Raw genomic sequence first — 25,716 nt, 5'->3', positions numbered from 1 at the left:
CCCTGAATATTGGGCTTGGGAAAACAGGCGAGCCAGTAAACCATGGAGACTGTTTTGTGCAAAGTCCTGCAGCTCTGAAGGATGAGTCATCTGCTTTTACCACCACTTGAAATAAATGATAATGGCCTGGCAGCCTCTCGTATATTAATAGCCTTGTCATTTTACCTTCTTCCAGCTCCCTTTATTCCGCATTGGAATTAGACATGGCAAAAGTGGTTTCAGAGCTGATTACCTTGAGTTTCCATGCTGCCCAGAAAGCCCAGGACAGTCCCTGCACCCTGGCCAGACTGGCAGTCCACTGTCCTCCTGTATTCATTCTTGGCTATATTACCCATTTTAACTGCTTTGTGGCATTTCATATCAGAAATTATCATATTTGTTTCCTGTTTTGTGTACTGCCTGTTACATGAAGCTTCATGTAAGCTTCAGGAAGGCAGGAGCTTGTGTGTCTTGGCACTGCATCCTCAGCACCCAGAACAGCTTTTTGATACACCATGCCATTCCCCCCAACTCCTGCTACAAAGGTAAGGGTCACAGCCTTAATCATTCATTAAGCTTAAGGAGTTAAAAGGAATAAAACCTGGAGATTGTAAGTGAAATGATTCCTCCTCTAGCTAGTGCCAGTATAATAGGAAACATCTGTTTCTTGCCCAATACAAGAACCATTTCTGTTTTTTCTCTTGCTTCTCCCGAGAGGCCGTGGCTTACCTGATTTGGTAAGATGGAGCAAAGGAAACAGCAGTTCCAGTTCCCGGGTCCTTCTGTATCCAGATTCTGAGGTACCCAGGAGGGCCATCTGCCTTTTGCAGCTGCCTGTCCTCAGGAAGAGTAGCTAAGTTTAATCTGAGGCAAGGGTGAGACATTTCTGGAAGCCAATTTGGAGCCTCCATCCCCTTTATTGGGGAATGTGGGGAAAATTTTGTCCTTCTGTATCTGTCTGATCCCTGCATCTTATTTTTAAATCACTCTGGATTTGGAGGTGGTGGTGGAGTAATGCCCTCAAACAAGACTCACCACACTCCACACGCTGGTGCTCCCCTGTGTCCTCTAGCACAGCCACCCCTACACCACTCTGCAACTTCCACTGAACCCCTGACCACTCCGACACCCCCACCACATCTTCAGTCCTTCCCGCTAGCCCACAGATTCTGCCTCCACCTTCCCACCTCCAGGCAAACACTACCTCTGCCTCTTCATCTAAATCTAACTTTAGTTTCTCCACCTGGAGGACATGGCTTCCCCTACAGGCCTCTCAATTATGCATGTAGTCGTTAATCCGGCTGATATGCAGTTGATTGGGCACCAGCTCTGCAGACCAAATGAAGCCATTTATTCTCCTATACTCCGGGTCCTTCAGGGTCTGATGTAGGTTGTCACATTCTCCAGCGCTCCCTCCAAACCATTCCACCTCATCCCCTCTTGCTTACTCAGTGGCATCACAGCAATCCTCTCCTTTACCCCCGTAAGGCATATAGTTTTTACTTTGACTTGGGCATGCCCTTCAGCATATACACATGCTGTACCTCCTCCCATATAACCTCTTGATTCCTTCTTCCTTGACCAACAACTGCCCATTTTGCAACAGTTAAAACTCTCCCCAGGAGTTTTCTATGCTCTTTGTCTCCAGTTCCTCATTTTATTGGAACCCATTTCAATCAATCTTTGTTTCTTCTCCTCACCCCTTCCCAAAACACACACACACCATAGAAAATTCTTTTATCAAGGTCACCCATGACTTACATGCTCTTTACCACAATCAATGGTCAATTCCCAGTGTTATCCCACTGGACCTGCCAGCAGCAGTGAGAATTGAATTTCTCCCCCCTTGACTTCCACAATGTTCACTCTCTTGATTGTCCTCCCAGTTCACTGGTCACATTTCTCAGTCTTCTTTGCTGGCTCCTTCTCTTCTCCCCAGTCTCTCTTTTATTTTCCTTTTTTAATTATTTTTAAATTGGAGTATAGTTGACTTACAAAAGTAAATCAGTTCTATATATACATATAGTAGTCTCTTTTTTTTCAAGTTTTTTTGAAGTATAGTTAATTTACAAGGTTGTGATCATTTCTGCTGGACAACAAAGTGACCCAGTCATACATGTACACACATCCATTCTCTCTCAGATTCTTTTCCCACAAAGATGATCACAGAATATTGGATAGAGTTCTCTGTGCTATACAGCAGGCTCCTGTTGGCCAATCATTCAATATACCTCAGTGTGCATACGGCAGCCCCAAACCCCCAGTACTACTGTGTCTCTTCATGTCAGACTTGGGCCTTTAAGTAACTTGTTCACAGCCACTTAGCTAGTATCTAGAGGAGAGTCTGAAATTCAAAGCCAGCCTCTGCCTCCACTGTCCATCTATCTGCCCTGAAGCTTGGCTGTCCCCTGCTTACCCCTTTGTCCAATTCAATTTCCAGCTTAGCCCTATAGATAGTTCTTTCTCCAGCTTGCCTCCCCCAGTGTCCCAGGTATCCTAGTCTTGCTGCAAGCCCAGATACATAGCAAGCAAAAAGTCTTGCACAACTTCTCCGCACTGGTATTTTATCCTTTGGCCTAATAGGAAAATCACGTTGTATGTGTGTTACAGTTTGGGCCAATCTAAGGCAGGAACACATAGACCTTATGAGCAGCAGCTCTGGTTTTCCCCTTAAACCACATTTATAGCAGGACATGGGTGACTGGATGTTGGTTATTAAATGTGATCATTCACAACTGACAAAGGGGTTGCTCACAACTATTCTGATCAATGGATAGCTTGGTTTAGTGATGAAAATATAGGTGCTATATTAGCTTTTTTGTTTATATCCAACTTGAAGATCAAATTGAAGAGAAACCTATTCAGTTGGAGTATGAATGTCCCAACACACACACACACACACACACACACAACAAATGTTTAGGTTCTGAGCACATTAGAAAGCAGAATGCAAAATGCCAGGATCCTGTCTTACTTCCACAACTAAAATCTCCCCTCACCTTCCTGCCTTCTCTATTTTTATTTGCCACCCTGGTCACCTGGGAATGACACCATGACTTCTCCAGCAACACTCCTTCCTTTGCCTTTTCCCCTTCTCTATCTAATGAACCATCGATTGTGTCAATTAAACCTTCCTCATGCTGCTCCCTCCCTTCTAACCATCCATGTGGCTCTGATTTCATTCAGATCCTCATAAGCCCTTTTTTCTCAAAAAAGAGAAGTTTCAGTCCATTCTTTCTGCAAACACTCTTGCCTGCCCCCACCAGAGGGATCATCTTGAAGAACAGCTCTGACAGCCAATGTCCCTGTTCAAAACTCTTCTGTACCTTCCCCTTTGCCTACAAGGTCAAATGCAGGTTCTTGGTTTGGCACTCAATGCCCAGCATTAGCCTGTCCAGCCTCCCACTCCAACTTTCTCTCAAGCATCTTGCATTTCTGATTCCAACACCTTGGCTGGCTTTCTGCTTGAGATGCCCTTCTCTGAACTCCTGCCTGTAAGACCCATCTATGGCTATGAGGCTCAAGTTCATGTGAAGGGTAGGCTCCTCCTGTCCACATGCAGCTTCTAGACTGCCCAGCCAGAGGATGGCCCATCTTCCTGGAAACTCCAGGGCAATCATGACTTCCTACCTTGCACTAGCAATTTTCCAGAGAAATCCCCCCTTCTCTCTTTAAACACATGGGAGAGCCAAGACTGTGTCCTAGGCCTTGCTGAATATTCCTCCATCACCGAATCCAAGGTCTGGCACAGACAAGCACACGGAAATCCTCAGAGAACCACCACACAGTCATAAAGTGCTCCATTTCACAAGGCCCAGGAGTTTCCAAAGGTCCTTGCAGCCATCCTATGGATGAGGTTTATGAGGAAGATGGCCAAGTGTGATTAATCTCAACACTTAAGAGAAAGGTGCCCTGGGGGGGTTGTATGATGAGGAAGCTATAACCATTTGCCTCTTTTGGCTGCCTGGATTCAGTCACTCACTCAGCAAATATAATTTGCCAGTCATTGGACAGTGCATTCAACCCAGGGGAATACAGTTAAATCAAACCAACCTCCATCCCCTGGAGCTCCAACATCATTAGAGAAAGAGACGTGCATATAACACACTTCAAGTCTGAGGCTGGCCACAGTAAGTGCAGAATCTCCTCTCTCTGTAGCAGTCTGGTGCTGGACAGAAAGGCAAGCCAATGGTTGAGCAGCTTTCTCTTTCTAGTAGGCTCAGGAATACTCTGTGTTTGCCTGTTCCCTGCTCCACAGCACACTTCTCTAGACCAAGAGTGGCTACATAACTTGCGGGGCTCAGGAAAAAGTAAAAATGCAGGGCCACTTGTTTAAAAATTATGAAGCAGTTTAAGAAAGTGACAGCAAAGCATGCAAGCATGGGGCACCTCTGTGCAGGGCCATGTCAAGCTGCACGGGTCACACTCCCTCGCAGCTGGTCCTACCACAGGGCTGGGAAGCATATACGCAGGAGGCCTGAATGTGCCCTGCAGTCTTGTCTTCTCTCTTGCACAGAATCTGCAGGGATCCAGATCCCAATGAACTCAGTGGAACTATGACACACACAGATGCACTCAAGCCAGAAACACACATGCGTTGAGTGCCTACTGTGTGCCCAGAACTCGTCTTAAGTTTCAGGGACACGGTGGGAAACCAGGCAGACACGTTGTTTGGTTTGGTTTGTTTGTACCGCTGAGTTAATGCCAGAAACAAGAAATGCCCCAGAACATAATCAGTTAATGAGCAGTGCTGTGAAGATGACAAAGCAGAGCGGCGAGATGACTGTTGGGTGGTGGAGAGGGTGTATCAGGTTGGCCTGGCACAGCAAGGCCTCTCCAAGGAGCTGTCCTGGGAGCTGGGATGTACATTCTAGAGCAACCCATCAGGATGTTGCTAGTGCTCGGCATCAGCTTGACAGGCAAAGCTCTGCAATCCCTTCCCCTCTGAAGTGAATCATGAGGGTCTAGGCCAGAAGGATGAAACCCAAGGGTGCTTGAGACTTGAGATGCCCCCCCCTGAATGGAGCCACTGACCGCCACCCACTGACACCACCTTCTCACTTCTTCTGGCATCACCAGGAGCCAAGTCTCCAGAGCATGGGCAGCCGGTGTTGGAGAGGGGTTTCCAAGGTCCCTCTTGGCCAAGTGGTCCCTGAACCCATCTGGGAGCCACACTGTGTCAGCCTTTCCTTTGGGTTCAGCGAAAAGTCCTCCGGCGAATGTTTTGGCCTGGTCCTCTGTGGGCAGGTGCTCCCCCACTCCCCAAATACCTGGGAAATTGGTCTGTGTAGTAACTCGGATCAGAGCTTCTTGGGGAGACTCCCAAGTCTCTTTTTCCTCTGTGCCAGGGAAGGTGTGGAGTGAGGGTGGGGGAGATCTCAGGGGCCAGGGGACTCGGGAAAGTGAGGAGGTGCAACAGGTAGTGGGGGGGGTAGGCAAGTGCCTGAGGCCGGCCACAGTTTGCTCCTGCTGCGCACCAGCGGCCCCCATCTTGCCCCAGCCGGGCCCAGTCTGCAGCCTCTCTCCCAACCGCAGCGGCGGGCCTCCGGATTCCCCGCCTGGGGCCCGCGCACCGCAGGCTCGCCTCCTCCTCCCTCCCCCACGTCCCCCGCCCCTGGCTGTCTGGCTGCGCCGCAGTGGTGGCGGCGGGGGCGGGGGGCCTTGGCGACAGGGCTCCTTCCTCCTATCCCTCCCCGCCCCCCCACCTCTGCAGCCGCAGCAAACACGTCGTCGGAGATTTCCATCGGGGCTCAGGGGGCGGGGCCGGGTGGGGGGCACGGGGCGGAGCGAGTGGGAGGAGTGAAAGTTGGAGCCCAACAAAACCCTCCACCGCGCTCGGTGCGGCCAGACCGTGCGCAGCGACCTCCGCACAGGTGGTCGCGCCGGTCCCCGCCGCGATGTTGACCAAAGTTCTCCTGATCCTCCTGGGCACGTTCGTAATCCTCCCGTCGAGGTGAGTCTCCAGCCAGGGACCCAGGAGCCCTCGGAGTCCAGCTCCCTCTCCCGGGGAGCGAGGCCGGCTCCAAAGACCCCCGCAGCCCGTGGTCCTCCAGCCCTGCGCCCACGCCGCCCCTGGCCCTCTCGTGGTCTAGTCTGGTCCCGCGGCCCCTCGACGCGCGCGGCCATCCCCCGCCCCGCTCCCCCTAGAACAGGCCCCCAGGCAGGAAGGCGGGACGCCTGTCACCTAGCCGCTCCCGTCCCCTCCCCCCACCTTCCCGGACTCCCACTCCCCAAATCACCGCGGTGCCCGGCAACGAGCGCATCCCTCGCTCTCTGAGCCTTCGTGGGAAGTGGCGAGCGGCCCGCGGAGTAACCGGCTCCGGCAGGCTCGCGCTTCTGGGGACTGGGGGGCCTTGGGGAAGGTGGCGCCCAGAAAGGCTTGCGGGCAGGGGGAGGGAAACTGCGCATATAATATTTGAGTATTGGCTAATCTATCCTCTTGTTCAAAAAAAAAATTTTTTTTTTTTTTTCCCGAGCGCCTCCTGAGTACCAAGCGCTGTGCCACACAACTCTGACTTTACTTCCCTTCCCGCCTCTCCTCTTGGTGCCAGCCCCAGGCAGGAGCCCTGGTTTAGTCTAAGAGTTCGCACCCCAGCTGTCATCGCCCCACCCCCACCGCAGCCAGCTTCCCTCTTCCTCCCTTATCCCTCCCCAGACACCCTGCTGGGTCTTGGGCAGGCTGGAGCCAGAGGCCAGCAATGGTAATGCCTTAGTTCTGTGATTTGGGTCCTGCATTTTAGTTCCAACCCCCTTTCTAAAGACCAGCAGCAGGTTTCCCTGGAGCAGCCAGCTTCCCTCACACCTTTTTCTGGCCCTGGGACCTTGCTAGGAAGGTTGTCCACTACATTTCTGGCTTTTGAGGTTAGATGATGACTGCTTCACATTTTTGAGATGCTTTCCCATTGGGCACAAACTCCTAGGCTTCCTGATCTTTGCAGCATAGTCTCCAAGACGCCATGTCATTGGGCTTGTCTTGCTTTTCTGTTTTGGGGAGGGGGAGAGGGAAGATGGCTTCTCTGCCCACCCCCATAATGCTTTGGCTCCTCAAGGGAGGGGCCGTGTGGCTCCCTGCTGGCTCACCGGTGCACTGGGAAGGAGGGTTGTCTCATCAGGGGCTTGGTAAATATTTCTGAATGCGTGCTAGGAATTTCCAGTCACATACATCACTCCAGATGGGAATTGGATTGGTTGGGAGAGTTGACATGGTGGCTGGCTAGGGTCAAAGAGGGGCTGGGGGTGCAGAAGGAGGGAGGGGGAACAGAGAGGAAAACAGTGGGGAAGAGGGGCTGTTGTGATGGAAACTACCCTTCCAGCCAGGGGGAAGGGCTGCAGTAACTGACACTGTCAACATGGCAACCTGTGATGTCAGAAAAGAGCTGGGGAGGTGGCAGTGGGGCGTACTGGCAAGGGCCATCTTGAACCACCTCGCTCCAGTCCGGGGTCAGCTTAAAATCAATCTCATGAATTTGGGCACAACCCTTCCCTCATCTGGGACTCAGTTTCTCCATCGGTAAGGTGAAAAAGAGGGCTGATTAGGGAAAAAATAACCAATCCAGTGGCCCTTCTCATGTTCCCTTCCCTCTCCCCAGCCAATTGAATGCGCATCCTCAGTGGGGGAGGGGGTGCAGAGGTTCAGCTCCATCTTGGATCGTCATCATATCTAGAGGGATTGGGGGTGCCTGAAAAGCCCCCATGGAAAGATCCCACTAGTCCAGGGCATGAGTGTTTTTCACATTTTTATTATTTCTAGCCCTGAAAGTAGGTTTAAATGGCTGGCTGAGAAAGGTATGCAGCTCCTTTAACCCCAAGGATCCCAGGATGAGGATGGGGTTTTTTTGATGGTTTTTTTTTTTTTTTTTGGCAAAAGTGATTTGTAGGATCCCAGCAACCCCAAGACCCTCTGATGTCATTTTCACTGCAGACTTAGACTGGGAGCAGAGAGGCTTCGGTGGTGATGGTCTTCAGGCCTGTGCTTGTTTGTTTACCTCTCAAACTCGGGGGTTCTTGTTGTTGGCTTTGGATGTCTGGGAGGGGCCATCGCAGGCCCTTGGGTGGTCCTGGCTGGCAGTGCCAGTCCTGATCCCATGCCCTCAGCCGAATCACTCATGTGCAGGGTCTCAGCCCCCTAGTTCTCTCTCCTCCCCTCCACCAGTGGCTGGCATGGTCTTTTCAGAGGACTGGGGGCAAAGCCTCAGGAAAAGACGACATCTTTTCCCAAGCCGAGTTCTTTCTTTTGCCCACAATGGGAATTAGCCACTTCAGACATGAGAAATGGCATAGACTTGGCACATCTGTACGCCAGTCAAGCAGTTCTAAAAGCCTGGCATACTGCAGGAAGAGGCATTTTGCCGCTCAAGTTGGCAGTCCTTTGGTCTGCAGAGCAGAGGCCATGGCCACATCTCCTGCCCCGTTAACCCCTCCTTTGAGGAAGCAAGTTGTCTGATTGATTTCTTTAAAAAAAATAAATAAAATCATTTTGGAAGCGTAACAGAGAAATCTGGAAGTATAGAAATCATGAGTGAAGAGCTCAGTGGCTTTTCGCAAAGGAAACAGGCCCAGGTAACCAGCACCTAGACCAGGAAATGGAACATTGCCAGTCCCTCCCCCACCCCCTACATGCTCCCCTCCCCTGTACACCCTCCTCCCCAAAGGAAAACACTTTTGTGCCTACCAACGTCACAGATTAATTTTGATGATGGCTTTTTAAACAGCTTTTAATTGTAAGTGTTTTCAAAGACACATAAAAGTGGAGGGAACAGCCTCATTACCTATCAACTCAGAGCCACTCTTATTTTCCCTGTATCCCACCCACTCTCCATTTCCAAGTTCAATTGTTTTAAAAGCAAATCTCAGACATCATATCATCTCATATGTAATTATTTTAGTAGGTATTTCTAATCATAAGGACTCCAAAGACATCATAAAATACCACTGCTGCCACTATTCTAAAAATTTTGAGAATAATGTATTCATGCTGAAAAAATTTACCAGTGTTCAAATCTCCCCTATCGTATCATAAATGTTTTTTGTTTTGTTGTGTTTGTTTTGTTCTTCATGGTTTGCCTTTTAAAAGCAGGATTCAAGTAAGGTCTACATACTTGCAGATTTTCATTAGCATTTTAATTTTTCAAAATACCTTGTACTGAATTAGAAACTGTACAGAAATGTGCTCAAATTGTACGTGCATGACTGACAAACTGTCAGAAAATGATCACATCAGGGACTAGAACATGACCAGAACCTCAGGAGCCCACTGGTATCCCCTTCTCACTGCTTCCCAGCAAAGGTAGCATGACCTTGATTTCTACATTGGCAAATGGCTTTCAGTTTTTTTCTAATTTTTAATTTAATTTAAACATTAAATTAAATTTTTAATTTAAAATTTTTTAATTTTATGAAATGTTTAATTCTTTTCATTATTTTTTGGCTGCAGTGCACGGCTGTGGCACTCAGGTTGGACTCCTGGATGACAGTCTCCATGTTTTCTCAGTGCTTAGAGCCTTCCCCACCCCTGACCCCCGACTCCAATGCAATGAAGTATCACAAAAGCAAAGAAATGCGAAATTTCCCCACAGGGTCCTGGTGCTGGTCAGGCAGACTGGAGGTCAAGGCTAGTAATGGCAGCTGATTGGCCAGAGCTCATACACCAATGCCCTCTTCATTATATATTGAAAAATCCTTTTTAAAAAAATCTAAAACTTGTTTTTGTTACGTATTTTTTTAAAAAAAATAATTACCATAAAAAGAAGGATAGCACGGGACATTCCCAAAGAGCAGCAAGATTTAGAGGAAATTACCAAGAATAATCTGTTACAGGCTCTTAATATTCTGTTACCAGTCACTCTTTCGGCCCTGGGTTGCAGACTTATTTGGGTTTGTTTCTGTCCCAAGAGGCACCAGCTGGGCCCCCTGCAGAGTGAAGGCCAGAGCTTCATTTGCCTTTTTCTCTGTTCTAGTATTGAAGGACCATATGTTGGGTCATGGAAGGGACCCACCGCCAGTGCTGAGGATGTCTATGATCCCAAGCCCCAGGCTCCTGAAACAGAACTCCCCACTGAAGAAATACAGCCCACCACTGTTGAGACCTATGATAGGCTTGGCAAACTGCCAGCAGCCACTCACATCCTGGACAGTATCTTGAATAACTATGACTACAAACTGCGCCCTGGCATTGGAGGTGAGTAGCAGCACATAGTTCTCCATGGCCCCGGAGGGGAGGAGGGGTGAGGGCAGAAGTGGGCCTGGAATGTGGGTGATGGCGCCACGTGTGTGGGCAGGAACAGCTGTTGCTGACCTCTCAGGTAAGAGAGGTCAACTCTAATCTCGGCAGTGCCACTGACCTTGGTCTAGACTCTTCCCTTCTCTCACCTTCAGTTTTTCCAACTATAAAATGAGATGACTGGACTAGATGCTTGACCTTCGAGGTATGTCCAACTCTTGACAGTCTGTGAATTGGGTCTCGCCATGAAAGAATAAAGAAATGGTATTGGATGTTGAAACTGTGTAGTCCAGCCCTTACCCCCTGACCACACACCCCCTCCCCGCCCCATGCTTCTCTTTGACACTCACCACTGCCATTTCTGCTTTCTTTATAGAGAGGCCCACTGTGGTCACTGTTGAGCTCTCCGTCAACACCCTGGGGCCTATCTCTATCCTGGACATGGTAAGTACTGAGCTTTAATTATAGTATCTTCTAACCTCGGGAGCTGACCTCTGAGGCCTTTCACATACTTGTTTTTTTGTTTGTTTGTTTGTTTGTTTGTTTTGCTGAATGTCTGTTCACAAGAGTTTGGGGGGGATGGGGGAGAGATTTTAACCAACACTGACTTGGGGAGGAGGCTGAAAGGGATAAGTCTCTTGCTGGCAGAAGAAGAAAACCTTCGGAATCCTGACTCTATCTTTCAGTCTTTCATTCAAAATAAAAATAATAAAGCAACTTGAAACAACACGGTGGAATGACTCTTTTCTTCTGACAATGATTTGTATGGACTTAAGCCTATAGTTACCAACTCTTGCTCTAGGACTGTTTTTCTAATTTTGCCCTAGTGGCTTGTCTCCTTTTCTCCTGCTATCATCCTAGTGTCAGCAATGGTCCCCAGTTAGCCTTCATTATCTTCCACTTCACAGGCACAGAATACAAGGTCTCTGCCTCCTGAGTGCTGTGCCTCCCGCAGTCCTGACCCTGCTTAAAGCATGAAGTTCAACCCCACACTCTAGCAGTCATGGTTCTCCATGGCTATAGCCAACCCAAGGCCCTAGTTTTATTTCTTGTCACTCCTTTAGAGACCACGTGTGCTAGTCACCTGGTGTATGGGTGTTCTCAGACTTTCTTGTACTGCTAAGCCTTTGTTCAAGCTCTTTCCAATTTGGGATGGCATCGCTCCAATTTTCTACCTTATCTCAGGATCTAGCTCAATTGACATCTCTTTCATGGCATCTTCCCTGACCTCTCCAGCTATTAATTGCTCCCTGCTTACTCATGGTCCACTCTTGTCTTTGGCTCGCACTTCTTTCTAGCTTCTGTCATAGATGTTTACCTGATTTTCCCTACCTCATTGTACTGCAATTATGTACACTCTCTGCCTTGCTCTCTCCACTATGGGTCCCTTGATGTCAAGGATTCAGTATGTGTTAGCTGAGCAAATGGATTATAAAAGATGTTCTGCAAATGTCACTTTCATCTGCAGAGCCTGATAATGAGGAAGGCTGTGGTAACCAGCACCGTCACAGCCATAGCCTTGACCCAGCTCAGGTCAGACAGAGTTTTAGCATACACGCTGGTACCCAACCAGCACCATGTGATTGGGTGAGCTCAGAGTCTAGGGTCTGAGATGGTACTTGCAAATAGACACTTGAGGTAAGTAAACATTTGTGGAAGATGAAGGTATTTCCATAGCTTTGTTTGGCTGCATGATTATTGAGGGCCAATGTACTTATGTAGGGCTTTGCCAAAAAATGACCCCAAAACAGTGTCTTAAAACAGTATTTATTAAGTATCAGCTTGTGGGGGTTAGGAATCCAGGTGTGACTCACCTGGGTCCTGTGTTTCAGGGTCTCACAAGGCTGCGGTTAAGGTGTCACTTGGGGATATGGGATCTCATCTGAAGACCTAAGGAAAGGAACATCCACTTCCAAGTTTTCACATGGTTGTTGGTTGTTGGCAGGGATCAGTTCTTCTCTGGCTGCTGTCTGTAGGCCTTCCAAAGTCCTTGCCACATGAACCTCCCCACAGGATAGCTCACAGTGTGGCAGCTGGCTTCCCTCAGAGTGAGCAGAGCATGAGAAAAGGTGCTCAAGATGGAAGCCAAAACCTTTGGGAAATAACAAGAGAAACTTGAGAACAGACAGATCTTTTTGTATTTCTGTTGACATTTTAAAGCCGTTTTTTCCTTTTCCCTTGATGCCAGATTTACTTTTTGCTGTTATCATGTGCTTACCACTACATAAGTATGAATTTAGCAATCGGTTTGATGAAAATTGTTGATAAACTAAGAAATACTGGGTTCTGAGCCAGAGCTAGAGGTTGAGGTCTTATCCCACTATCATGCATGGCCACTGTTCACTCTTAATAGGAAATGGACCTTTCAGATCATTGGTGTGGGGATAGAGAAAGTGGCCTGAAGAATAATGGAAAAATCTGTCATGGGAGTTCCCTGGTGGCTCATTGGGTTAAGGATCTGACATTGTCACTGCTGTGGGTCTGGTTACAGCTGTGGCATGGGTTCAGTGCCTAGTAGGAACTTCCAAATGCCACAGGCTTGGCAAAAAAAAATCTGTGGCTACAATATCCTGGCTCTTTATTTTGGCAGCACTGGTCTCACCTGAAGTGCTGATATCTGACAAACCAGAGGGATAGAGTTTAATAACCCAGAAGTCACTGAACCTGGCATGCAACACAGAACTGGTTCAAAGAGGAGCCAACAACTGGATTTTCTTTGGCCAGCGAAGTGATGCATTAGCCTGGGCCAAGTGCCTTTAGAAGATGCCAAATACACATGTGGTATGAAATTTCTTGGAGAAGTCTGCCCTTCTACCTAGTTCCCAGTAGTTCTTTAAAGCTATGGGAAGTCCAGTCCTTGTCCAGCCGACTTTTGTCTGCTGATACTGTAGAGTCTGCTGATACTGTAGGGCTTGGTGAGGAGAGGGTGCATGCTTTTCTCATGCAACCCCAGCACTTACCAGTGAACAAGTCTCCTCGGATCTTGGTGGCAGCCCATGTGGCAGCCCATGTGGCAGACAAAGCTGCTACTGGGATGCTCGTTCTATATTGGAGGCAACTGAACTTCTCAGTGAGGTTGTGAGTCCCAGTGTTGTGCTACACAGTGGGTGTGGTGGTCAGTCAGAGGTTGTGTAGAGCACAGTGTTGTCTGCAGGGAGAGAAAACCGAACCACAGGCTGGGGATTTCTACCAGGCACCTGCCTAAACTTTTGAAATGCCTGTCCTGAGCTTCAAAGGCAGTGACCAGTCTGGGAATGACTGCCCATTCCTAAGTCTGCTTCCCCACCCCGCCCTCTCCCGTGGCAGTTATTGCAAGAGATTCTCATTAAGCCAATTCCTTGCCATCAGATTTCTAGAGTTTTAGCTGAGCTAAAAGAGATGCACATCCCAGGTGTCTTTGTCAAACTGGAGGAGAATCAAACTGTTACTTATCAGTTGATGTGTACGGAATTTACGATTGGAATCTTGTTAAATAGAAATTAAATGGCCATTTGAAACATCCCGACCTAGGCTTTGGAATTGCCAGCCACTTGGGACTATAGAGCCACTCTGAAGGCCACTTGGGAATCCTGGTGTGGCTGGGCAGGGCTGGGGAGTTTTTTCTGTGTGATTCCCTGAACGCCTTGAGGAAACATTCTTGGAGGCAAGCAGGGTTTGTCTTGATCCCCACCCCACCCTGAGGACGCCACGGGCCTCTCAGGTTGGGGTTTTCTGGTTGGTGTTGATTGTGTGATGCAGGATACCTTGGGCGAAAGGCCTGGGGGTCCTGCAAAGGAAACCTGGACCTTGGTACCCAAAAGGATTATAGGTGCAAGTAAAGTAAACACCAGAGAGGAAGATGGGTGAAGATCACCCCAGGGCAAGGCCATGGCAGCGGTGCTCTATCATCACATCAGAGCCAACATGCTGCCAGCCACTATTTGTTTGACTTCAAATAGGCCCCTTTCTGTCTGATCCTCAGTGTCGCAACCTTGGCCTAGTTTTTTTTTTTTTTTTTGATGTTTAACAGCCAGTTTAGGGGATAGACAGTATCTAGAGGCCAAATAATCATGGGTTCATTAACAATTAACGTGTGTGCTCCCCACATTAAAACAGAAAGGGGCAGCTGCACTGTATACAATCCAAGGTGTGTCTATTTGTAAATGTTCAGAATGATTTTGACCTGAGATATTTGATTTGCCCTGGAAATGTGGGGCTGAGAGGGTATTGACCTGGCCGCAGTAGCACCACAGTCCTACGAGGGGGTAGTGATGTGATGAACCCATGCAGTTAGGCCACCACAGCCTGTTTCTATGTGAAATGTGTCTTCCCAGATTGTTATCCATTTGGGCATTTTTTTGGGGGGGGGGGAGGTGTACCTAAAAACTCCTACAGCCAAACTAATGTTATTTTTCTCTGGGCAAACCCAAGTGGGCTCCTATCTGTTTTAGGCCCATGGGAATGTTTTTTGTCTGCACAGCCCCAAATATGCTTTTCCATCCTTCCCGTCAGGAATACACCATTGACATCACCTTCTACCAGACTTGGTATGACGAGCGTCTTCGTTACAACGGCAGCTTTGAGAGCTTTGTTCTGAATGGCAACCTGGTGAGCCTGTTATGGGTCCCAGACACCTTTTTTCGAAATTCCAAGAGGACCCAGGAACACTCGATCACCATGCCCAATCAGATGGTCCGCATCTACAAGGACGGCAAGGTGTTGTACACAATCAGGTACGTGGGCCTCCAGAGTACCACCTCTTGGGTCTCTTCTTCCCCTTCTGAGAATTTTTACCAAAAGTTTCATCTAGAATGATATTTCCAAGGGCCCTTCCACCTTTCCTAGGCCATGAGCTCAATCCCCTAGCTTACAGACACAGACACTAAGGCCTCAAAATAGAAAGATATTGCTTAAGGCCACACACCAAGTGGGTGGTGCAGCTGGGGCTGAGACCTAGTTACTTGGCTCCAAGTCCAGAGCTCCCCCTACTAGAATGTACCAGCATGACTGCATTGCCTGGACAGTTCCACCCCAAGTGGGCAATGGATGTAAAGACTTGTCCACGGTGGTGGAATTGTCCTTGTAGAGCAGCAACACAGCAGTCGGAAAGATACCTAAGACTTGAAGGTCTGATGGGGAAAGGTTGTATATGGGTGGTATGGGGGCAAGGACGTGATAGAGTGGGAAAGTGTTGGCAGGTCCTTGAAACTGGGATGGACAAGAAACAAAAGCCCATTTAAGTTGGTCCATCTGTTTCTCTGATGATGGAGACCAGAGTAGCCAGATGATTCCAAGCTGTTCTTCCTCTCTTTTTGTCCCTCCTTTGAGCTCTTTATCTCAAATCCCACTGTTGCCACTCGGTGGTGGTGGTCCCCAGGCCCAGATGGGTGGATACATAAGTGCTCAGGGCCAGCCTAATGAGGCTCCTTTCTCCCTTCCAGGATGACCATTGATGCTGGATGCTCACTCCACATGGTCAAATTTCCAATGGATTCTCACTCTTGCCCTCTGTCTTTCTCTAGCTGTGAGTACCTTCTTAGGTTTCTGGGTCCCCAGAGTCATGCTGGGCCCCTTCTTTTTCTTATCCTTGCCCTTTACATTTTTCTGCTTCTGCTTCCCCCCTAAGACAATGCCAAGGTTGTCCAGGGCCTGCCATCCATCCTCATCTCCACTCCTCCTGACAATACTGTGTTGCTTAATCTGGGCCACACATTAGGTTCCTCCCTCTCCTTTCCACCCCATCTCAAGTCAGTCACCCACCTCTGAAGTGTCTCTCAAGTATGTTCTCCATTTCCACCGTCACTACCTTGGTTTAGGTCTTTGTCATCTTCCACTTGAACTTTTATAACATCTTCACCTTGAAGCTGACCATGTCTAAAACTAAGTACCTGGTCTCCTCCCAACCTCTACCCTCAAAACAAATATGTTGCTTCTATGTTGCATTCGTCTCATTGAAAAGCACCATCATCCACTCAGCTGACCAAGCCAAGACCTTTGATGCTTCTTTCTCCTTCTCCTCCCACATCTAATCAATCAACATGCTGTTGGTGTTCCCTCCTGAATCTCTGTTGATGCTGTCTGTTTCTCTACATTCTCACTGCCACAGCTTTGACTCCTGCCTTTGTTCATTTTATTGTGCCTGGGTTACTGCACTGGCCTCCTGTAACCGGTCTCCCTGTCAATAGCCATCGTCATATGAGAACTAGAGTGATCTAGCTGAAACATCATCTGGACTGGGCCACTTCTTAATTTCAAATTCTTCCTGAACTCTCATGGATCAATTCCAAAATCCTTAGGCTAACTCTCAAGGCCCTTCATGTCCCTGCTATGCACGCCTACATACCTCATCTGACCTCTGTGAGCTAGCCATCCTGGACTTTTAGCATTTCCATAATACAACAGGTATTTTCACCTTTCTGTCCATTGAACACCCTCCTCACCCCTTCAGCCTCATCCATACAGAGACTCTATGGACTCCTCTGGGTGTGTCCCCAACTGATCTTTCCCTCCTTCGTTTCCCCACTGTCCCATGGGCAGAGGTTTCTCAGAGGAATTCAAGCAATTACAGCTGTTTACTCTGTCTTACTCAATAAAATGTGAATGCTTGAGGGCAGGGCTTGTGCCTTGGCTCATCTCTGTATTTCCAGCACAGGGCCTGGTACTGAGGAGTGCTTAGTAAATGCACCTGTTGAATGAACTTCAACAATGAGGTAAGAGAGGTAAGGTCCCGCAGCTGGTGAGGCCAGAGTCAGGACTTCAAGGCATTTCCCAGACACCACGCTGGTAGAGACCTCAGGTGGGCTTCCCAGTCTTGTGTGACCCTCCTTCCCACGTTGCCTTACAGTTTCCTATCCTGTGAGTGATATCATCTACAAGTGGGACAATTTCACGCTTGAAATCAATGAGAATAATTCCTGGAAGCTCTTCCAGTTTGATTTTACAGGAGTGAGCAACTCAACTGAAACTATCGCAACCCTAGCTGGTAAGTGCACCTTTGTGCCAGAGGAGGGTGGTAGGCATGACTGGAGGTGGCCATACATATATACAAATGCTATATATTTCATTACATGAAAATATTGTATAACATGGCTCCTGTCTTGTATATGCTAAGCACTTACAACTGTTTGCAGAGGAAACTGAGACTTTGTAACTACATCTCAGTCTCAACTGCAAAGAAGTAAGTGCTTAGCCAAGCCCCAGACAGTGTAGGTAAGTAAATAAAGTTTTATTGCTATAAGAATTTGCAACTAACTTTGTCCTGCAGACCCTTCGGTTTCAATGTCTTTGTTACAACTGACCTACTTGTATGACTTTGGGAAATGAAGGTCATGTGTATTCTCCAAACCCAGAACCGAGCCAAGGGATTCTAGTTGAGTAGGATTCAAAGTCCATCCTACCGGGAGGTGGAGGCTAGAGTCCTAATGCCAGCTAGTCGAGGACTGGGATGGTGGAAGGGAAGTTTCAGCAGCTGCAATGGCTGCTGTTTCAACATTTATTTTAAAGGAGAAGCTCTGACCATGCAGAGATTCCTGTCAAAGGCTTCATGGTGGCTTCAACCTGGACATGGTGATCATTGGTTTTCTGACCTTCTCCTTAACAAGGACGAAAGGGAAGGGCCCTGGGTTTCTTAAACTTCATCTCCCAATTAGGTGTGAGTGTCTTTACTTATGTTCCTAGGTGATATGAATAAGAAGCCAAGGGACCTCCCTAGAGTCGCTCCCAGAGCAGCCTTGGAAATTCTCTTCACACATACTGACCAAGTTAGGGCAGTGGTGGCACTGCCCTCATCGTTTCCAGAATGCAGATGGAACCAGTCACGCAAGCAGCCATTTGCCACTGGAGGCATCTTGCTTTGCTTCCATGCGGCTAGGCAGAAAATCTGCTTTTGCTTCACTTGTTGAGTTGGTCACTGGTTGAGGGATAGCTCATGCTCATCTGGCTAGAGCTTTGCTTACACAGTACTAGGCAGGGGCAGAGGGCTGCTTTATGAATGCTTTCCTTTTTCTTGAGGCCTCTGGGTAAGCAGTTTTACTACCTTGGACTTGGGATCCTTGCTCTTCTGCCAGCTAACCATTGGCCTGCCTCTTGCCTTTCTGCACCTCAGTTTCCCCAGACAGGTGGGGACCCATCATCAGAAGTGGCAGATGAGACAAAGCCCAGGGGCTTTCAAGTCACTAGTGGTTCCGTTTAGTAGAAGGTTTTGCATTGTTTCAAAATGGTGCCCTAGTGACTACAAAGCCCCAGAGCCAGCATCATCACCAGAACAATGACAGTAGGTAAGGCACAAGTGCTCCTTGGAAGAGAGGAGGGTTCTTGAGAAGAAAGGAGGAAGACTTCTTTCTCTTCTGCTAGGCATGAATTGATCTTGAGCTATGGTTTCTTCAGTCTCAGAGTTATCTTTGGGACTGGTCCCAAACCCTTTCAGTCAGCCCCCAGAGCAGATTTATGTACTCAGCTCCCAAGGGTTCAGAATGCAGAGGGTAACTTGCTACTCTAGCCGCCTTGCACCTTCAAGTGGAGAATCTCTGCTTCGGGAGGCTTTCAGAGAGTCCAGCCTTGCCCCCGGTGAGTGAGTCGTCTTACACAGTTGGCTCTTGAGCCTTCAATAGAATCTTACCCATGACTAGAATCTCCGGCCATCAGAAAACTCCCCCTATTCATCTGAAATTGGAGTCTCTGCCACTTCTAACCATTAGACTTATTTCTTTTCCCCTAGAACTACCAAGCTTACCAAGTCTAGTCAGTCTTCCACAGGATCAAGATCAAAGTATCAGTATTATGGCTCCAGCCCTGGGTCATGTTCCTTTATAGACCATACAGCCGTGGTTCCTTTTCCTCCCCTTGTTCTTCAGAGCTTTGGCTCCACTTATCCTTCTAGCCCCAGTCGTCCGGACACAGTCTTTTTGGTTATGTCCCTCTGACAGTGCAGTGACCAACTGTGGTCTGGATAAAGCCGATAAGAGCAGAAAGCATCTTTAGCTTTCTCTCCCTCTCTTTGGCTCCTCAACTCCAGATATCTTTTTTCCCTTACCCATGCTTGTCCATTCCTCGGGAATAAGAAAGCATGTGTTAGTATCCTTCATTCACCCTTCAAAGATACCTTTCCATCTCTTGACAAGTAGAGAGGGTTCTTCTTTGCTGGCATAAATAAAATCAAAATGGACAAAGTCAATAGGATAATAAGTCTTATTGCAGCAAGAGTATATAAACTTGGAAAAATTTTTCAGGGACTGGTTGTAGCTGAGTAGGGCCATCTTGAATTGTATGCAACACCCCAGCAGGATAAGGGAGGTAGGAACTTGATAAATACCTTGTGGCTAACGGACAAGTGTGAGTGGTCCCCGCCGCAGCCCTGGAGGAGGAATTCTGTCTGCAAAGCTACTATTCTGGACACAGGTATTCAACTGACCCCAGGCCACTTCCTTGCCTTTTTCCAGAAGATTCAAAGAAGTCTTGCCCCTTGAGTGTCAGTGCTACAAAGGTGAGTAGGAAAGGCTGCTCTTCTCATTCAGTTCTAATATACGCAGACCTGCTGGGCAGGTGATCTCTTTTCTAAAATAAGAGGACACATGGACAGGTTGGTGTTCTGGTCTGCTTTACAAAGCTTTTGCTAGGCAACAGGATGAATTGCTGAGCATCTGTTAGGTTCCAGACTGTGCTGGGTTGGGATGGGAATGAACACAGCCACAGGGCCCACCTAATTCAAGGCCAAAGAATTCTAAAGCATCACTGAGGTGGAGAGTTGGAGCTTAGCTTCACTAAGGAAGCAGAGGTTGAACTATTATAAATCCATCATGATGTTGAGAGTGAAAAGGGATGTTCTGGGCCCAGAAAAGCCTCCCAAATCCATGGAGTCATGACGAGCCTGCAGAGTGATTGGGATGAATATATCACAATTAAGACAGCATAAAGGGTAGAATAGAATATGCCAACTGGAGATAGAGGTTGTCATCAGGTCCGATAGGAGCCATCACTATCTAGGCTGAGCGCCAGCATCAAGAACATGCTACCCAATGAGTGCAAAGACCTCGGTCTGCCTTGTGGATGTATATACTCTGCAGACCTGACATCTAGAGGGCTGATTGAATTTTTCACTTACAGCTAGTTCTTCTGTTTTGTTGAAACATTCATCTTATCAGTTGCAGCCAGATCACAGTGGGCCTTCAGTGTCAGATTACAGAGCAATGCATGGATAAGACTGTGATTCTCCATTCTAGATATGGCCCCTCAGTGGACATAGAGGCCTCAGTCAGGCATGTAGACATTAGCTGTGTGGTCCGGGTATCTAGAGGACTAACTGCTTTTATCACTTTCATTTGACTGTTCTGCCCCCCACCCCGGAAAGATGGACCTGGGGCATAAAACAGTGAACTGAAAAAGAAGCTATTAAGGTTCTAGCCCTGGCTTAGCTCTTAACTGACCATGGGTATTGTGGTGAGTCTTCTCTCTGGGCTTCTTCTGATCCTCTGTGTGTGGCATTGGATGAATATGCCTCTATCCTATGACTGTGGTGGGCACCCTATGAGCTGAACAACGGGACCCCTATGTGTGTCCTACATGTAGGAGGCCCTCCTGGCAGTGCTGTAATGAAGTGGGTTTTTTTTTCCTTATCTTCCAGGTGATTTCATGGTCATGACGCTTTTCTTCAATGTGAGTAGGCGGTTCGGCTTTGTGGCCTTTCAAAACTATGTTCCTTCTTCTGTGACCACGATGATCTCCTGGATTTCCTTTTGGCTCAAGAAAGACTCTGCTCCCGCCAGGACTTCTTTAGGTAAGTGGTAAAGTGGACATACCCATGAGGCCTGGAACCGCCTTCTCAAGGGTCCTTGCAGAAGTGGAAGGTATGGATCTGTTAGCTCAGCCCACCTCCACTCCTGTGCTTTCACAGGGATCACTTCTGTACTCACCATGACCACACTGGGCACCTTTTCCCGGAAGAATTTCCCACGTGTCTCCTATATTACAGCCTTGGATTTCTATATTGCTATCTGCTTCGTCTTCTGCTTCTGCGCTCTAATGGAGTTTGCCGTGCTCAACTTCCTGACCTACAACCGGACGCACCCCCGTGGTTCTCCAAAACTTCGCCATGTATGACTTGGGTATGGGAGTGGTGGCCAGGCTTTGGAGGGCACTAGGACTTATGACACATGGTTGGCCAGCTCACCAAGTGATGGGGGTAACCTAAGGCTTTGGGGGGGAGTTGGATACACTTCTGGATGTGATGGTAGGAATTTGGGGGTGGGGAGAGGGGGCAGGAAATGCTGTGCTAAGGACAGAATCTCCAGGAAATCCTGAGCAGCACCTAGGCTTGGTTCATCTTACCTTAACTTGTTCCAACTTGGACTTCTCTCCTTCTTTGTTTCAGCCTCGTATCCATGTGCGTGCCCCCACCCCTCCCCGCATCCCAGATCCTGAATCTTTCGTGTGCGACATTGAGGACTCTGAGGAGGAAGAGGAGGAGGAGAGTGATGAAGAGGACGAGGGACCATCTTGCCCAGCCCGCCAGGCTGTGAGGCCAAGCAGAGCCTCTAGCCCTGGCGGCTGCTGCAGGTGGTGCAGGAGGTATTGCTGCATGGTCCCTGGTTGTGATGGTAGCAGCTGGCAGCAGGGCCGCCTCTTCATCCATGTCTACCGCCTGGATAACTACTCGCGAGTTATTTTCCCTGTCACTTTCTTCTTCTTCAATGTGCTCTACTGGCTTGTTTGCCTTAACCTGTAGGTGCCAGCTGGCACCCTGTGGGGCAGCCTCCCCAGTTCCCCAGGAGGTCCCACATTTTTTGCCAAGGGAGTTGGGGGAAAGCAGCAGCAGCAGCTGGAGCAGCTGGAGAGTGTCTTTCCTTCTCCTTCCCCAAATATGAACCTGCAGGGAACTGGACTTGGCTGGTCCCCTCCCCCACCTGGCCCATCCACTGAATCTCCTTGGCAGCCCATTTTGAGTAAAATTGCCCACCTCTCTATTCCTCAAGGGGCATTGATGATGCTCAGGCTTAAAAATGTAGGTCTCAGTGACCAGCTCCCTAAGACAGTGTCCATGTGTGAATGGATTAGCTATCTCCCTAAAGGGCTGACACCCACTGCCTTTTTCCAGAAACCCAGTACTGCCTTTGCGATGCTCCAGGCCCAGCTCTGGCCTCAGCCTCAAAGTGCACAGACCAGCAAGCCGGATTATTATAGTCTTGAGTCTGTCTCCCTGCCCTCCCTTCCCCTGCAGATTGATAGCCATTGGCATGACCCTTTAGGAGGAGGGGAGCCAGCAGTTGAGCCTCTTTAGGACTGTATCCCTCCCTCTGCTGCTGTGACACCTCCCTCTCCCCTCCCCGCTGGCCTTCATTCCTCATCTGCACTACAATTCAATGCCTTGCATCCAGTGGGTATCTATTTTTGTGTGTGATAATAGTAATTACCCCCTGCTTTGTATGCCACCTTCTTCCTCCTCCTTGACCCCTGTGACTCTTTCTGTAACTTCCCCAGTGACTTTCCTAGCCCCAACCCAGGTGCTAGGCCATGGTGACTTCCCGGGGCCAAGAAACTAAGGGAACTCTGCTTTGCAGTGGGCATTACCCACGTTGATTGATGCCCACCTAGGGCACAGCATAGGAATTCTGCCACGACCTTGGCCCCTGGACCCATGAGCTGGTCCACTCTTATCCCTGGGGCACTCTGACAATCACAATCAATCAATTGAATTCCCTTAAATTTGTACAGCACTTTACCTTTTGCAAAAGAACTTTTGACAAATTATTTCTATTTTGAGCCTCATAGCCTTGTAATATATACAGGGCAGGATTCTTATCCCCATTTTGCAGATGAGAACCCTGAGGCACAGATTTCTATGGGACTGTGGATCTCACTGGAAACTACCCAGGAGCCCACTGTCACCTTCTAGATCACATGACAGGGCTAGGCAGCTCTGGTCACCATGATTCGATTCTTTAGCCTCTGCTGGCACCCCAGTGGCAGGGCCCAGAGTGGCAGCCTCTTTTCAGCATTGGTCTGCTCAATTCCTGGGCCTCAGGTGCTCAGACTGCCCCTAAGATCTAACCTCTCCTGGCTCTGGTAACCCAGTGAGGTAAATTTGAACACGCCCCAATGCTTATATATGCTGAATGAAATCTGTGTCTGTATTTTATTGGGGAGGGTGGGTAGGGTGGGGATCCATCTGCTTTTGTCACCATCACCTGAAAAGGGGAAATATATCAATAAAGATATCAGCAAAGTATGAAGGTATTGGCTGATTTCTTGAGCGTTCAGATTCGTTCGCAGCTCGGGTTTTAAATCTTAAGACAATGACCCAAACCTTAGTCTGCTACCCTCTCCCATCCATGACTCCCAGACCTACCAGACACACACTGTGTGCTCTTCTCTCAGTGGAGAACTGAAGGGAAGACAGTGACCAAGTAGGTGGCCCCCTTTAACTGATTCCCTTACTTGTTCCTGTGCCTCTTGCCCTTCCATGTCCCTTTTGCTTTGTCCATCATTCGAGCTTCATCTAGCCAGCTAGAAGTTTCCTGAAGACCATCAGGCTCAGAACATCCATCCCCACCACCACCATGTGTGACAAGTAGACATTCTTAGAACAAGCCTGGAGATCTTGGTTGGTCAACCTTCCAACGAAGTTTCTAAAGGTATATTGGGAAGTGTTGGATGTGGCATCCTCTGACACATCCAACTCTTAAGGGAACTCAGAAACAGTAATAAGGACCAAGGAGGAAACAAAATGACATCTGAATAGCCAACAGTTCTGTCATAAAGTTCTTGAAATGATGCTCAAACACTTACCCTATAAGAAATCCACATGCCTTTACTGTATATTTGCTGATAATGTAACCCATGACACATTACAAGTAACAGTTTAGAACAAGGAAAATATTTCCTTGCTTTTACTGATATTAGGAAGAGATGGGGGGCAGGGGAAAAGGTAGCCTGGCTCCTGAGCAAGGGAGACATGCAAATTTGTGAGCACTCACTTAAAAGCATTTTGAAACAAATAGTGCAAACCTGATTCTTTAATCACAACATGATAAAGCTAAAAACATAAAATTCCTACCATTTGTAAAATTTAAGAAGCTCAGGTAAACAATTCTTTAAAAATGAAATTGAAACCATAATTGGATGCATAATATCAAAAGATTAAATTAATGAAGAAAAAACTACATATGTTTTTAAATGCATAGGATGCATAACAGCACACCACACGAAGAAAAATTCATGATTTAAGCATTTCAATTACAAAATACAGATAACAACTGATTACAATTAAAAAATTAAAAAAACATAAAAAAATACAATGGAAGATAAATGAGTTAAACATTGAAACCTTAGAAAAGTTTTGGGAAAGAGGAATTTAAAAGTTAATTCATGTCAGGAGAACTAGTTACTCATTTAAAAAAATAAAACTGGGCATCTACCTCTCTCTGTACATCAAAATTATAGATGAATCAAACATTTTAAACTTCATAAGGAAATCATAAAGCAGTATGGGTGAATATGTTTACATTCTTGGGATGGGGAAAGCCTTTCTAAGCATGACATAAAACACCAGAAACTATAAAGGAAAATATCGAAAAATGTGTCCATACAAAGAAGTAATAACGAAAGGAAAAACAAAAAAATAATAATAGCAGAAAAATAATAGCAGCAAACTCAGGTTTGTCTGAGAAGCAATCTCTGAGACTGAGATTAGCATGCAGGAGGCTGATTGAGAAGTGCTTTTAGGACATCACATGGGAAGTCTGGGAGTTGGGAGGGGCCTTTCAAATTGTCACAAATCAGGGTGAGGGGGCTGGGCCTTTATACCCTTGCACTTATCAGTTTTGGGGTATAAGTATGACCTTGGAAGCAACATGAACTTGGGTGTGTCTGGAGAAGGACATTTGAAGGTTATCCACCTCCAACAGTCTCAGCTGCTAGAGAAACGAGAGCTTTTGCCCCAAAAGGGGCAGGGATGTGGGGAAGTCTTTGTAACACACCACAGCATCCACCACAGTTAACTCCTCACTTGCTTAGGATTATTTGATTCAGATAAATAAAATCTGGAGCAATTTACCCATGGTTATGTTGAGGTTCTTTTCCTGAGGAAAACTTAGGAGACCAGAAAAACACTGGAGTTGCTCTTAGGGCCTTACTGGATAATCATCATGTCTGTGAGTCAGCATCTGTTCTGCAAAGAAGTTCATTGTGTCCTTTTTTCAGATTCCACATGTTAGTGAAAGCCTTTGATGCTGGTGTCTCATTGTCTGACTGACTTCACTTAGCATGATAATTTCTAGGTCCATCCATGTTGCTAAAAATGCTGGTATTTTGTTCCTTTTAATGGCTTTTATTATATTCCATTCTGTGTATGTACCATATCTTCTTGATCCACTCCCCTGTCGATGGACATTGAGGTTGTTTCCATGTCTTCTATTGAAAATAGTGCTGCAACGAACATTGGGATACGTGTGTCTTTTCTCTCTTTTTTTCTTTTTTATTTTCCCACTGTACAGCAAGGGGATCAAGTTATACTTACATGTATACATTACAATTACATTTTTTTCCCC

The 25,716-nt window shown here is 47.5% G+C and overlaps 1 protein-coding gene and 2 non-coding genes across 7 annotated transcripts; all 3 read left to right on the top strand.

The window, feature by feature from the left end:
- Window positions 1–5,825: 5,825 nt before the first annotated feature.
- Window positions 5,826–23,396, top strand: GABRE (gamma-aminobutyric acid type A receptor subunit epsilon). 5 transcript variants are annotated; one of them, XR_014835360.1, is made up of 9 exons: window positions 5,826–5,932; window positions 9,936–10,156; window positions 10,575–10,642; window positions 14,690–14,910; window positions 15,619–15,701; window positions 17,022–17,159; window positions 17,855–20,948; window positions 21,066–21,265; window positions 21,543–23,396. XR_014835360.1 is itself a non-coding variant. In XM_085007863.1 (9 exons), exons 1-8 carry the CDS (start codon window positions 5,877–5,879, stop codon window positions 21,269–21,271), a joined length of 1,068 nt encoding a protein of 355 aa, XP_084863989.1. In that variant the 5' UTR covers window positions 5,826–5,876; the 3' UTR covers window positions 21,272–21,276; window positions 21,543–23,396. The 5 variants fall into 5 exon arrangements, 4 of the variants coding, with proteins under 4 accessions (XP_084863989.1, XP_003135510.1, XP_013841940.1 ...); XM_085007863.1 differs by having other exon boundaries at window positions 20,796–20,948; window positions 21,144–21,276; XM_003135462.4 differs by having other exon boundaries at window positions 20,796–20,948.
- On the top strand, window positions 17,286–17,365 carry MIR452 (microRNA mir-452). Its single transcript, NR_128435.1, has one exon. It is a non-coding gene; the product is annotated as a microRNA mir-452 (primary transcript).
- Window positions 18,338–18,418, top strand: MIR224 (microRNA mir-224). The gene has a single exon (NR_038488.1). It is a non-coding gene; the product is annotated as a microRNA mir-224 (primary transcript).
- Window positions 23,397–25,716: the final 2,320 nt, after the last annotated feature.

The sequence above is a fragment of the Sus scrofa genome, chromosome X (genome assembly GCF_054392235.1).
Source record: "Sus scrofa isolate SSC_HxYL_T2T_F1_AM1 chromosome X, Sscrofa_HxYL_maternal_Yorkshire_Landrace_v2.0, whole genome shotgun sequence".
In the NCBI taxonomy this organism is placed as follows: Eukaryota; Metazoa; Chordata; class Mammalia; order Artiodactyla; family Suidae; genus Sus; species Sus scrofa.
The sequence above is the reverse complement of the archived record's forward strand: the minus strand, read 5'-3'. Positions and strand labels throughout refer to the sequence as shown.

Excerpts from the sequence above, each read along its gene's own strand:
- GABRE (XM_003135462.4), top strand. The coding sequence starts at position 5,877 with ATGTTGACCAAAGTTCTCCTGATCCTCCTGGGCACGTTCGTAATCCTC. Across the intron at positions 5,933-9,935 it reads TTCGTAATCCTCCCGTCGAG|TATTGAAGGACCATATGTTG; the intron begins GTGAGTCTCCAG and ends TCTCTGTTCTAG. Across the intron at positions 21,266-21,542 it reads GTTCTCCAAAACTTCGCCAT|CCTCGTATCCATGTGCGTGC; the intron begins GTATGACTTGGG and ends TCTTTGTTTCAG.